Here is a 14,766-nt window from a genome sequence, read left to right on the forward strand (position 1 = left end):
TCTGCATGGCAAAGGACATAGCTAGCAAGATCAATAGAAAGCACATGGACTGGGAGAAGATTTTCACTAGCCATACAACAGATGAGTGTCTCATATCTAAAATATACATGGAACACAAAAAACTAAATCCCCAAACTACAAATCTTCAAAGAAACAACTGCCTGATAAAAAAGTGGACTAGAGACTTAAAAAGAAACTTCTCTGAAGAGGAAATAAAAATGACCAATAGACACATGAAGAAATGCTCAACCTCCCTACCCATGAAAGAAATGCAAATGAAAACAATACTGAGATTCCACCTCACCCCAGTTAGAATGGCTATGATCAACAACTTTAATAACAACAGATGATGGAGGGGATGTGGCCAGAAGAGATCCCTACTACATTGTTGGTGGGAGTGTAAAATTGTTCCAACACTTTGGAAAGCAGTATGGAAGTTCCCCAAAGACTCCACATAGAGCTCCTCTCTGACCCAGAAATCCCACTTTTGGGCATTTACCCAAATGATCACAAACAAGGCTATTCTAAGGCTACCAGCACAACTATGTTTATTGCAGCATTATTTTCCATAGCTAAGCGATAGAACCAACCCAGATACTCCTCAGTAGATGAAAGGATCAAAAAAATGTGTCATATATATACAATAGAATTCTATGACTCCATCACAAAGAATGACATTGCCTCATTTGTTTGGAAATGGAAAGACTTGGAAACAATTATATTAAGTGAAGTAAGCCAGGTCCAAAGGAACACAAGTCCCACAGTTTCCCGTATTTGCAATAACTAGTATATGTTTGGGACAAGCAGAAAAAGTCAAAAGCTATGTACACATGACCATACAAGATGATGTTAAGCGAAATGAACCCCAAGATAGAGACATAAATATACTCTTTCTTGCTTGCTATTGTTTCTAAAGTATTTATAATGTACCATGTGATTTTTTTTGTTTCTTTTTATGTTCCTTCCCAGGGTCTAACCCCTGTTTTTACAGTATTTGATGTCAGTGTCCTGCATCTTGTATATACACTTCTCTAATACAGGGAGTGGAATGGAAAAAACAAAATGCTTAAATAAGCATACAGGTTGATCCATTGTAACAATGAGATGAACTTTACAACTTCAGTGGCAGAGGGTGGGGGTGGGGGGTTTGGGCAGTGTAGTTATAGAGGTGTGAGGGAAGGAATGGTAATGGAAAAACAAAGGATGAGGCAAAAATGCTCTATAGGAAATGTACTCATTATCTTGATCATGTAATTCTAACCCCTCTGTACAGTATTCTTACAATAAAAATGTTCAAAAAAGAAATGTTCTCATAACATTATGTATTAACTGTATCTCCTCTGTACATTATCTTGATGGTAAAATTAAATTTAAGAAAAAGCAAAGAAAAAACAGACAACACTTGTCACCATCTGAACAATAAGAGCTGAGCCCCATCCCTCTCATTCTCCTCTCTGATTAAGGTTATTTCTAATTTTCCTTAAATGTGAACAGTTTTCCCTTATTTGCAATAACTAGTGAATGTCTGAGACAAGCAGAAGCGGACAGATAAGTTGATGTAAGGCTAAATGAACCCCAAGATAAGGATTCAATGTTTTTTTTTTCTTTCTTGCGATTGTTTCTAACATATTTATAAATGATTTCCTTGTTGCTTTGTATGTCACTCCCTCATAGCATAACCCTTGTTTTCACTGTACTTGATGTTGGTATAATTTGTGGAGGGGAAGGGAAAAAAGAAATTGTTTTTAGGGATACAGGTAGACCCATTGCAACAATGAGATGTACAAGACGTTATGTCGAAAAAGGAACTTTACAACATTGGTAGAGGGGGCGGTGAGAGGGTGGAGGGGGGCGGGTGGGGGAGATGGGAAAGGATGGGAAGGGGAAACAAAGGAGGAGGCAACAATACTTGATTAGAAATATACTCATTACCTTCCCATGTAACCCCTCTATACGGTATTTTCACAATAAAATATATGTATAGGTATTTAAAAAACAAACATAAAAATCTGAACAGACGGTGCATCCAGTGCTGTTTCTGTTAAGCATGCTGCTGCCTTCTAAAACTACAGAATTTTAAGGAATCATGGAGAAGCAGGGATCCCACTGAAAAGGAACTCTAACAAAATTAAAGCTCCTTTCTAACATTGGAATTTTAGGAAATTTCAGCCTCCTATGGGCAGATGACAGACTTACAGGAGTAAGAATGTGCATGTTCTGTGCAAATATTATATCTGTCCTTAGCCACCATTTTGTCCTCCTCCACAATGTGCTGCCTCATGTTGTTCTACATAGTTAGAAGTTCTTTGAAAGTCAGAATCCAGTAAGCCAGTGACTTTTCTAATTCCTGCATTTAAACACAAGAAAGAGGGTATAAAGAAAGTCTTCACTCTATTTGATGTTGGTATAATTTGTGGAGGGGAAGGGAAAAAACAAATCGTTTAACTAGGGATACAGCTGGCCCCATTGCAACAATGAGATGAACAAGTCTTTATGTCGAAAAACGAACTTTACAATTTTGGTGTGTGTGGGAGAGAATCAGGGGGATGAGGAGGAGAGTATGGGAAGGGATAGGAAGGGGAAACAAAGGAGGCGACAATGTTTAATAAGAAGTGTACTCGTTATCTTGCCCATGTAATTGTAAATCCTCTGTACAGTATTCACACAATAAAAAAATAAAATATAAAAAAAAGAAAGCCTTCAACTCCAGCTGCTGCTTTTCCCATACCTATAAGATAATCCTTTGATTAGACTCAAGGGGAGAAGGACCAGTCAAGGAAAGGAACCATAGGAATGAAGACCTACCTTGGTGGCCAGCATCAAACCAAGTTGTTCTGAAAAGAACATTCCTTCCTGCTTTCCTTTTCATTGCCTCAGTATTTCTCTAATGTTTATACAATTCACTCTGATTTAAAATATAGGTCAACACCTCAATTTAGAGAACAGTGAAGTTAATATTTAGTTGAAATATATTTAATAATGCCATTTGTATTTAAAAGGTGTAAATAGGTGGCATCTTCTTTTAAAAATCTGAGGAATGTAGTGCTGAAGTCGTAATCACATGCAATTTCTCTTCAACTGGCATTATTTTTGGCTAACTTTTGAAATGAAAGAGTGTAAAACTTTTTTAAAAATATAATTAGTGCAGATTTATGAGCAAAAATATTCATCTGGCTGTGGATCCATAATTTGTTGGTTTTCCTATTTTTCTTTGTGGTGGCTATCAAACAGAATTTTAGGAAAACATAGGCAAACTATCAGTAGCCATACCCTTGATGATTTGGGTTCTATTTAATTTTTTGTGCTGATCCTGGGAATTGCACTCATTGCCTGTGCACTGTCTCTAAGATTTTACTGCTGAGGCAACTACTCTAAAACTTGGGCCATATTTCTACATCCATATTTTTGGTTGTTAATTGGAGATAAGACTCACAGACATTCTGTCATTGGGCCCAACTTCAAACCAAGGTTCCTATATCTCAGCCTCCATAATAACAAGGATTATAACCATGAGCCACTGTTAGCCACATTGTGTCATTTTTTAGAAGCAGCTGTAAATAATAATAATAGAAAACTATCACTATAACTAAAGGCTCAAACCTGTAATCCCCTAGCTATTCAGAGGCTGAGATCTATAGGATCATAGTTTAAAGCTAGACTGGTCAGAAAATTCAGAGTTTTTTATTTTTTTAACCTGCTGGCCCCAGAGCTTAAATTCAGTCCTTGGCACTGTATATGAGTTGCTTTTCATTAAGTCTAGTGTTCTACCTCTTGAGCCACAGTGATACTTGCAGCTTTTCCTGAGTAGTATATTAGAGGGAAGAGGTAAGGAGACTGCCCAGTCTGGCTCCAAACTACCATCTAAAAACCTAAGCCTCCAAAGTAGCAAATCAGATATTATTATTTTCAACTAAGCAGCAAAAATAAACAGACTGGAGGTATGGTTCAAGTGTTACAGTTTCAGCCTTGCATGGAAAAAGTTAAGGAAATTTAAGCCCCAGTATTGGCACATATGCACACAAAAGCATTTAGATACATACATACACAGGGTCCTATACTCAATTCCCCGGGATGAAAAAAGATTAAATATTAAATTAAATTACAAGGACAAAAATGAGTAATTTAAACAGTTTAAAAAAAAAAAACAAAAACATGATAGCATGATAGCCATGTGCTGGTGGCTCATGCATTTAACCCTAGCTACTCAGGAGGCTGAGATCTGAGGATCATGGATCAAAGCCAGTCCACACAGGAAAAGTCCATGAGACTCTTATCTTCAATAATCCACTCAAAAACCTTGAAGTGGTGCTGTAGCTAGAGTTGTATAGTGCTAGTCTTGAGATGGAGACCATAGGTACTGAGCCCAGGCCCAGAGTTCAAGCCCATGACCAACAAAGAACAAACAAACAAATAGAAAATTAAAAAAACACTGCCATAGCTGAATTGTGACTTAGGTGTTAGAATACTTTCTTCCCATAAACGAGGTATGAGTTCAATCCCCAGTGTTGTTCATACCAAAACAACCCAATAAAAGCACACCAATAACAATTTAACAAAAAATATATCATACTTTGTAAAGAAAATTAAAACTTACAAAAATAAATGAAGTAGAGCTAACATGTGACTCATATCCTATTAAACACCAAAAAAAAAAAAAAAAGGCGTAACTTGAGCTGAGGCTTAATAGCCTGCTAGCTTCGAAATAAAAAGAAAATACCAAAAACAAAACAACCCTCAGAGAGAGTCCACAGGCCCTGAATTCAAGCCTCTCCCAACTCCCAAAAGAAAAAAGCCCTCAGGAGTTGAGTTTTTGTTCCTGCAAGCTTTGAGCAAAAAACAAAATCCAAAAATCTCATGGGCAGTGAAGTAGTGTGGCATAAATTGTAGAGCCTGCTAGTTTTGATCTAAGAAAACAAGCCAGGTTTCTCTGGCTCATGCCTGTAATACTCACTGCTCAGGAAGCTTCCCACAAAGGGAAGCCAGTCCAGGCTGAAAATTCCCCTGGTGACTGTTTTTTTCAAATTAAGTGGAAGTGGCACTGTGGCTGAAAGGGGCAGTGTGACTGCCTTATCCCTGACAGACAATACCCAGGCACTGAGTTCAATCCCCACAACCGACAAAATAAATAAATAAATACTGAGTGTGAATAGCTAGGCCCTAATAATAAAGGACATGAACTTTAAAAAGGGGGGAAGGCAAATCAAATAAATGAAAAGGTGAAAAAGGAGCATATTAAAGATTTCTAAATCATGGCTCAAAACTGCAATCTTACTTGCTCAGATTGCTGAAATCTAAGGATCGTGTTTCAAAGCCATCCTTGGAAGAAAATACAGATGACTTAATTTACTGTGTTCAGTACTGGGGCTTGAACTTGCTATGATTTCCTTATGGCTAGAGGTCTACTTCTTCCTACCTCTTGGTGGTTAATTAGAGATCATTTTCTCATTGATTTTCTTGCCCAGATTGGCTTCCAACCATGATTCTCAGATTTCAGTCCTCCCTGTAATGCTCTTGGCTTGCTGTTGATATTCTAATCTCCTATTGACCACCGAAAAGGCAGAAGCTGAGCTGTGGCTCAACTAGTGAAACCTGCCACCATTAAGGTAAAAATAAAAAAATCCTCAAGGAGAGTCATCAGGCCTTAATTTCCAGAACCAACAAGCAGCACTCAATTTAAAAAAAAAAATTAAAAAAGAACCTCAGTCACCATTACCTGAGTTTGAGCCCTAGAAGAAGAACTACAAAAAAGAGAAACAGCCTGTAGTTTACCTGTGGTCAAATTTGTAAAGCATGGTAGTTTCAAGAGGAAAGAAAAAACTAAGAATGAAAGCTAGCCCCTAAGAACAATTGTCAAAAAAGAAATAATAAATAACCGGAAAAGGTGAAAGAAAAGGTAATTAAAGATTTGTAAATGTTGACTCACACTTATAATCCTGAGTGCTAAAGTCACTGAAGTCTGAAGATCATGGTTCAAAGCCATCATGGGCAGGGAAGTCCATGAAACTTGCTTCAGTTTGTTCAGTCGAGGGACTTAAACTTGAAGTGTTTTGCTCATGGCTAAAGCTCTACTATCTTCTGCCTATTAGTGGTTGATTGGTGGTAAGTCTCATAGACTTTGCTGCCCAGGCTGACTTTGAATAGTGATCCTCAGATTTCAAGCCTCACTGTACTGCCCTTGACTACCCATGGGACTCTTGTCTCATATTAAACACTTAAAAAAAAAAGGCAGAAGTTGAGCTGTGGTTCAAGTAGTAGAGCCTTCTACCTTTCAGTTAAATAAGTAAATCAATAAAACCTCAGAAAGAGAGGGGCAGAATGAGAGTGAAAGACAGGAAATCCTACACTAAACAAAAGTAGAGAAATGTAAATATCACCCGTTGTGGAAGAAATAAATTGTATTGTCAAAGCTTATAGAATTCACAAAATTTATAGTCCATGATAATGATAATTTGACTTGTGAAGGTTAAAATATGTTTGTGATTTCAACTAAATATCACTATTCCACAATTCTGTGAAATAAGAGAAATTAAGGTAATCATCTAATCTCAATAATAATAAAAACCTCAGAAAGGGTCACCAGTCCTTAATTTCAAGCCCTAAGTCACTAACATGCCCCAACTCTGACCAAAAAAAAAAAAAAAAAAGACACTCTGACTAAGACCTGAGTTCTTACACTAGGAGCAGATGCCAAATGAAACAAAAAGTAGACTGTAGTAGTCCTATAGCCCAAGTAATAAAGCAAGCTACTTTTAAGAGGAAAGAAAAAGAAAACCTGAGAATGAAAGCTAGACCCTAAGCCCCTGACTCTTCCCATAATGGAAAGTGAATCAATCATGGAATCTAAGTTTGTGCTTGCTCTTGGGATCACAGCTGAAAATGTCCCTTCAGTTCTAGGCCCTCCAATCAAAAATGGAAGGCAGGCTTGTTCTGGGCTTCTGGCACACAAGGACCTTGTGTAGAGGAAGTTCCTCCTTTTCTTTCCTGGATCCCAGGGTTCAGCCTCTCTTGTGAGTCAGAGTGGGTAGTGGATGGCAGGGTGACCAGTGGATCCAAATAGAATGGGAGCTGTGCTAATGGACTTGCAGCTGGCAGCTGGATACCAGGGTAGGTGGGAACTGGTAGGGCCCTCTGATTACCCAGCAATAGGGAGATTGAGTTGGAGCACCTGCTGGCTCCACCTGTAATCAAGTCCGCCCCACCTCCTCTGCCCCTGTAACAACCAGAGGTATAAATGGGGATCTGAGTTCACTGTGTCAGATTCCTGCTTCCCAGATCTACCTGTTTGTCTCTGTGGGCACCACTGCTGAAGACACACATCCATCTGTTCTGCAGCCCTGCACCATGAGGGAGATTGTGTACATACAGGCAGGCCAGTGTGGCAACCAGATTGGCGCAAAGGTGAGCATGGCACTGGCCTAGGATCCAAGTCTCAAATTTAGGGGAAGGAGAAAAAGGATGGGGTTGGAGTGTGGAGGTGGTGGTGGTCATGGCTAGGCTGAGGTAGGTGGGGCTCCATAGTGGTCCCTAACCTTCTGCAAATGAAGCCCCCCAGATAGCTTCTCCAATTTCCCTAATTTGTGTGGCCCTGGTGGGTGTGGTTTTTAAGCAAGGCTGGGGTGGTTTCAAATCCCTTGCATGTCTTAGTCTTACCTGAGACTCAAGGCTTTGTATTTAGTTTCCTGGGAATAGACTAATGCACGTTTGGTCTGGTTTGAATGAAAGGAATGCAGTGTCTTTGAGCTGAAAGATACAGAGAATTCCCTTTGTGTCAACTGATGAGTGTCAGATAATTGAGAACAGTTCTTCTACCTTAATGCAAATTTCTCTGAGTTTCATGCTCCATCTCAGCTCCCTTAAGTTGGGTGTTTTCTAAATCATTGGTTGTCATGTATGCTCTGAGGACACTTGGGGTTCTGGAGACCCTTCTAGCTGAGTCTTCAAGTTACTGCTTTGGTAATTTCATGTCCATGGAACGCCAGTTACTCATCATAGAATACAAACAGAATATGGTACTGCATAAGATGGAATACTCATAGGAGAAACCAGATGTCTTCTATTCAGCCAGATAAAAGAGATTAACAAAACTAAAATACCACCATTTTCTGTGCTTTTTTTAATTTAGAAAATGTAATTATTTTTTACAAATATATTTGTGTCAACAGGACATGAGTTTCATAGTTACTTTAAAATGCATTTTTTGGACAGTTAACATTCTAGGTAATAATACACTTCTATTTCCATCTCAGTTTTGGGAAATGCTAAGCGATGAGCACAATATTGACTGCACTGGCAACTACTATGGCGACAGCCATTTACAGCTGCAGAGAATCGAGGTGTATTACAATGAGGCAGCTGGTAAGTTTCTTCCATCTTGTTTCCCATACCATGGCAAAATAGTTCCCAGGGGAATACTAATGAAAAGGAAGGAGTTCCTGCCTTTCTTATGGTAGTATTGTAGTTTTAATTTGGGACCTTGATCTTATAAGTCAAGTGCTGTACCCAACTGAGCCACTCCACCAGATACTTTGTTTTAATTTTTGAGTATACTCTTGTGAATTACCCCAGGAAAGCCTTATACCTGAGTTCCCCGTACCTCTACTTGCTGACTAACCACACCTGGATTATTTTTTTCCGGTCATGGAGCTTGAACTCTGGGCCTAGGCACTGTCGCTCAACTCTTCAGCTCAAGGCAAGCAGCTCTACCACGTAAGCCACAGTGTCACTTCCAGTTTTCTGGTGTTTTATTGGAGATAAGAGTCTTGCAGGCTTTTTGTGCCCTGGCTGGCTTTGAACCATGATTCTCTGATCTCAGCCTTCTGGGTAGCTAGGATTAAAGGCGTGAGCCCATTTCACATAATTAAAAATGAGACTGCCTAAATATGCATTCTAAAACAATTGATAAAACATAATCCAATGCCATTTGGTTGTGTGCTGATCATCCTAAGCTCAAGCCTGGGCACTAACTATGAGCTTCTTTTATTTTGGGTAGGTTCTTGGAGATGAGTCTCCCAGCCTTTCCTGCCCCAGCTGACTTCAATCTGCGATGCTAAGGTCTCATCTCAGATTTTTGAGTAGCTAGAATTACACCCTTATGCAACCAGAGCCCAGTTACATTGCCTCTTTAAAATACAGATTAAATTTCTAAAACAATATTTTGAAAAAGAAAATTTAAAAAATTTTAAAGAGGGATGTTCAGTCACTAATATATATGAGAATAGTCCAAATCACAAAGCATAAATAGTCTCACCCTGAAATCTATAACATTTCTGGTCTTGAGCATTTTGAATATGAATACTTAGCCAACAGTAAATTATTTTTAAGGTTTTTAAAGTAAGAAAACATTCTTGTGATGTAGAAAAAATCAATACTAATTTGTAAACATGGCTTTTAAATGATTCATATTGTCTTTCCTAACATAAACAGCCTAATTGAAGTCTACAGAGTAGATTTTCAGTTTTTGTAACTGTCAATGTAAAGTTCATTTAATTTTATATTGAGTTTCCATTCTACATTATTGTATACAAACAGAATCATGGATAATTGGCTTTCCTGTGTATTAATCCAATGAACAAGTACAAACAAAATTCCAAAGCTATTTAATTTATGTGAGTTTTATAGATCTACATTTTGGGATGTCCTCACCTTGGTATTTTGTGTTAATATTGTTGAAGTAACATACAAGGTTTTAATCTTCTGATTCCTTGGTTGAGAGTGGTTGGGTTGGATTGTGTCACTCCTATGAACAGAATTTTAGGTTGTGTCTTTATTAGATCCTGTATATCCAGCAGGATGGTCAGTTTTCTTCATGTGAATGTTTAGGAAGGGGGTATTCTAAAACTGGTGTTTACATCATGTTAACTGCTTTCCCTTGGGCCAAATCATGTTAAATGGGAAATTGCAAGTCATTGCCCAAGGTTGCTCTGAGTATTTGAATAAAGGGTATGTGCTATTTGATAACCATTATTGAAACATTATAAGACAAGAAATATATATATTGTATATATGTTTTCTCCAGGAAAGCCTTACACTTGAATTCCCTTACATCTACTTGGTGAATAGCCATACCTGGCTTTTTTTGGCCCGGGGGGGGGGGGGGGGGGCGGGGTCGGTCATGTGGCTTGGACTCTGGGCCTAGGCACTGTCCGTCAACTCTTCAGTTCAAGGCAAGCAGCTCTACCTCTTGAACCACAGTGCCATTTCTGGTTTTCTGTTAGTTTATTAGAGATAAGAGTCTTAAGGACATTTCCTGCCCCAGCTGGCTTTGAATAGTCATCCTCTGATCTCAGCCTCCAGAGTAGCTAGGATTACAGGCATGAACCTGGTTCATTTCTTGAGAAAGGTAATTGGGGAAGGGAAGGGATAGTGGGAGAACAACAAAGGAGGGGGTAACAATTTTTGACAAGAAACGTTCTCATTTCCTTACTCATGTAACCAACTCCTCTATATAGCACCTTTACAATAAAATAAAATTAACAAAAAAGAGGAAGTTTCTTGCTGATAGGCACTGGTGACTCATTCCTGTAATGCTGGCTACTTAGGAGGCTAAGAACTGAGGATCATGGTTCAAATCTTGCCTGAGCAGGAAAGTCCCTGAGACTCTTATCTCCAATAAGAAAACTGAAAGTGGGGTTGTGGCTCAAGTGATAGAGTGCTAGCCTTGAGCTGGAGAGCTGAGGGACAGTGTCCAGGCCCAGAGTTCAAGCCCCACGATGAACCAAAAATAAAAAGGTGTTGTCACCTTTCTTTTGCACCATTAGACTCAAAGCCTGATGCTCATCTTTGCCTCCTGTGTAGCTGAGATTTCAGCCACCATGCCCAAAGCAAAGGAATGAATATTCATGGAAATAGACAACTGCAAACATCCTTAAAGTTGCTGAAGCCTCTTGCATGGGGATTCATGCTCAAGATATCTTTTCTGTTTCCATGTCTTAAATGCTGTAATTTTTGTAATGAATGCTGAGAGTCACTTAGAATCATAAGCTCTGCCCTAAGTTCCTTGTCAAGTATAGGCCTAAGTCAACTCTTTTTCTCACAGGCAACAAATATGTTCCTCGGGCCATCATGGTGGACCTAGAGCCTGGCACCTTAGACTCAGTAAGATCGGGACCATTTGGCCAGAGCTTTAGGCCAGACAACTTCATATTTGGTATGTCATCATGGTCCATGTGTCCTAACATCCAGGCACTCCAGTGCTGGGCTGAGCCTTTATCCACCTAGATATTCTCCTCAGCTAACCCACCTATTCCAGTCCACGGGAGTCATGCCCCTGGCCACTCAGACAGCTCAGATCAGTGCAACTCTGTAAGTTCTCCATGACAAAGAAGCCTCTGAAGGGAAAGAGCAGCAAGCAGAGAAAGCCACCAACAAGGTTTCAGCACTGCTGGTCATTTTAAAGGCCTGGCAATAACAGAACCACTTCAGGACACCAGAAATCAAAGCACAGCTATGTGTGAGCAAGGAGCAGACAAGTGATTGCAGTTTAGCTTCCCTCTGACCACACTGTGCTTCTGTCCCTGTTGTGAAAGTAATTACATTTCCAGTATTGAGGCAGGCTCAGTTCTTCATTTCTAGAAGTACTTGATTTGGGTTAAAATGTATTTTCCTCCACACTCTCTACTTTTCTTTAGAACCTGGGTGATTTGTAGGGTCCCAGATACATTGAAAACATTTCCTTTATTTCACCATAGTGTATCTAAAATAATAGCAAAGGTTGGCTCACAACACTCCTTTGTCTTCACAATAGGACAGGCACAGTCATTATTCTTGGAGTCTGTGTCTCATCATGTCTTTATGTCTGATAGGCCAGAGCGGGGCAGGCAATAACTGGGCAAAAGGCCACTACACGGAGGGAGCCGAGCTGTTAGAATCGGTGCTGGATGTGGTACGACGGGAGTCAGAAAGGTGTGACTGTCTCCAGGGTTTCCAGCTGGCTCACTCCCTGGGAGGTGGCACTGGATCAGGCATGGGCACCCTGATTCTCAAGATCCGAGAGGAGTATCCAGACCGCATCATGAACACCTTCAGCATAATGCCCTCCCGCAAGGTTTCAGACACCGTGGTAGAACCTTACAATGCGATCTTGTCTATCCACCAGTTGGTGGAAAATGCAGATGAAACTTTCTGCATCGACAATGAGGCCCTGTATGACATCTGCTTCCGCACCCTGAAGCTGCCCACACCCACCTATGGAGACCTGAACCACCTGGTGTCAGCCACCATGAGTGGAGTCACCACCTGCCTGCGCTTCCCCGGCCAGCTGAATGCAGATCTGCGCAAGCTGGCCGTGAATATGGTGCCCTTCCCCCGCCTACACTTCTTCATGCCTGGCTTTGCACCCTTGACCAGCCGGGCCAGCCAGCAGTACCATGTTCTCTCAGTGCCCCAGCTCACCCAGCAGATGTTTGATGCCAAGAACATGATGGTCGCCTGTGATCCCCGCCATGGTCGTTACCTGACAGCAGCTGCCATCTTCCGAGGCCGCATGTCCATGAAGGAGGTGGATGAGCAGATGCTCAACATGCAGAACAAGAACAGCAGCTACTTTGCAGACTGGATTCCCAACAATGTGAAGACAGCTGTATGTGACATCCCCCCGCGTGGCCTTACGATGTCGGCCACCTTCATCGGCAACAACACAGCCATCCAAGAACCCTTCAAGCGCACCTCAGAGCAGTTCAGTGCCATGTTCCGGCGCAAGGCATTCTTGCACTGGTACACGGGAGAAGGCATGGATGAGATGGAGTTCACTGAGGCTGAGAGCAATATCAACGACCTGGTGTCCGAGTACCAGCAGTACCAAGATGCCACTGCTGATGAACAGGGGGAATTTGAAGAAGACTTGGTGGAGGAAGAAGTTTAAGACTTCCCATTGGTAGCAGTGCAACAGGACTGTCAGAACCTGCCTACTACTTCTCAAATGAATGGTGCTTTCCTGAGATCCTGTTGTCATGCATTGAGGTCCCTGCTGTGTATCATCATGCACAGCCTTTCCGGTCAGGAACTAACTGATGGTGAATGTAAAAATGCAGATTTCTTTTAAATAGTATTATTTTAAAGCCCTATTTATATAAATAAAGAAGTATACATTTTGTACTCTTGAGTCCTTATTCTTTAGAATCCCTTTTATTCTTTCAATATATTTGAAATATAAAGTTGCCCAGCAGGATTTAATCTTAGCAATATAGGACTGGTGCTCAAGAGGAGTTTCAAATTCATGGTGTTCCTATTATTTTGAACAGGAGGATGACAAGTGCCAATGTTGTTTATTTTCCCTGGCCCAGTTTTAAAGTTAGCAGTCTCTCAAAAGCATGCCAGTAACATAAAAGCAGTTTGAAGAGAAATTAAACCAGATTCAGATGTTAAAATTTTCCTAGTACCAAAGTGATGTTTGGAATACTGAAGGGATTAATGTTCAAGACTTGTCTGGGCACTGAGGTAGCAGGGCCTCTTCCTCCTTTATTCTGACACGGGACTTGCTTTACCTGCCCCCTAGTATGCATTCCTCTTTGGGAATGGGACCACAAAATGCAGGTATGAATACTGGCCATTAAGGATCTACTTCTCCTTCAGACAACCACAGGTTCTGGTCTCATGCCCCATCAGAGGGATTTCATTCACATTCCCCAGAAACAGTAGCAGGAACCCCAATCCCTGTGCTTACGGTTCAGTTGGCAGCGAAGCAGCACTCACAAGATGAGTGCAAGATCCTCGTTGCCAGGGTAGTTTCTCAAGTCATCTGGCAGCTCTAAGGACACAAGTGAGTCTAGCTGTTTGAGGGAGTGAGTATCTGACCAGTCCCATAGTGTATCAAGATCTGCTTGATTCAGTACTTACAAGTCAAGGAGTGGAAGGGAGACATGGCCCAATGACCCATTCTCATACTCATTTTCCAGCATTCGAAGCTGTCTGAGGCCCACAGAGGGTTGTAAGGGAAAAAGATCCAGCCTGTTGGGTATGTTTACTTTACATGAGTGAGACAGAAATCTCAATTGCTTAGAACCTACACAATGGCCAGGAAGAGGGTGAACACTTCTGTTTTCACCAGAGGCCAAAATCATTCACTGGTTCTTTTTGCCAGAATCTTTCACTCTTCTTGCAGTGAGGCTCAAGGTAGGTTGTCTGTGTCAGGCATTCCTCCATGGCCACCAATAACTTGTAAGAGCCCCTTTTTCTTCAGAAACAGGACCTATGGGAATCCAGCAACTTTTAGGAAGCTCTAAGGAAAGATACTACTGGGTGAGGTGCAAGTTCCTTGTTTCTAGTAAAGTTGGGAGATGGTAAGTTCCCTAAGCTTTCCTATACCAGGCCTGAGGTTGGGGTAGGTTGGGGAGGAGTGGGGTAGAGATCTTTAAGCCAAGTTGGTCTTACTCATCAGAAAGTAAACTGCCAGAGAGACTGATCTGTGACTAGAAGCCTCAGGGCAGATCAAAGTGCAAATAGCTTCCAATGTGGGAGTCCTAGGGAGTAGGTGTGGGCCAGGAAATTGGCATCCCTGCGTCTCTAGTCCTGGAACTGACCAGGTTGGATGACTCCAAATCCTTTAAGGCTGCTGGGTCCAAACTGAAGGCAGGCCTGGCCAAGGCACTCTCGTTCTTCAGTGGGTTAAGGATTGAGGCCAAGTTGTGGTGGAGGCCCCACCCAGCCTATTTACCAGTGTTTGACTAAGAACAGTTTTGTTTTCTCTTAAGTACCCATTTTTGAGTATTTTCTGGTGGCTTTAGCTTATTTCTTTACACTTTTGAAGAAGTAGTTCTTGGTTCATAATTA

General features: G+C 41.0%; 1 protein-coding gene across 5 annotated transcripts; it reads left to right on the plus strand.

The window, feature by feature from the left end:
• The first annotated feature begins 7,341 nt into the window (after positions 1 to 7,341).
• LOC122099599 (tubulin beta chain-like) lies at positions 7,342 to 12,859 on the plus strand. 5 transcript variants are annotated; one of them, XM_042670150.1, is made up of 5 exons: positions 7,342 to 7,398; positions 8,247 to 8,355; positions 9,824 to 9,826; positions 11,036 to 11,146; positions 11,802 to 12,859. In XM_042670150.1, the coding sequence occupies exons 1-5, from the start codon at positions 7,342 to 7,344 to the stop codon at positions 12,857 to 12,859; spliced, it is 1,338 nt and encodes a 445-aa protein (XP_042526084.1). The 5 variants fall into 5 exon arrangements, with proteins under 5 accessions (XP_042526084.1, XP_042526083.1, XP_042526085.1 ...); XM_042670149.1 differs by lacking the exon at positions 9,824 to 9,826 and having other exon boundaries at positions 8,247 to 8,359; positions 11,010 to 11,146; XM_042670151.1 differs by lacking the exon at positions 9,824 to 9,826.
• Positions 12,860 to 14,766: the final 1,907 nt, after the last annotated feature.

Source organism: Dipodomys spectabilis, unplaced genomic scaffold, assembly GCF_019054845.1.
Source record: "Dipodomys spectabilis isolate Male_0828 unplaced genomic scaffold, ASM1905484v1 ptg000524l, whole genome shotgun sequence".
NCBI classification, from domain to species: Eukaryota; Metazoa; Chordata; class Mammalia; order Rodentia; family Heteromyidae; genus Dipodomys; species Dipodomys spectabilis.

Excerpts from the sequence above, each read along its gene's own strand:
- LOC122099599 (XM_042670149.1), top strand. The coding sequence starts at position 7,342 with ATGAGGGAGATTGTGTACATACAGGCAGGCCAGTGTGGCAACCAGATT. Across the intron at positions 8,360-11,009 it reads TACAATGAGGCAGCTGGTAA|GCCTAAGTCAACTCTTTTTC; the intron begins GTTTCTTCCATC and ends TGTCAAGTATAG. Across the intron at positions 11,147-11,801 it reads GCCAGACAACTTCATATTTG|GCCAGAGCGGGGCAGGCAAT; the intron begins GTATGTCATCAT and ends TATGTCTGATAG.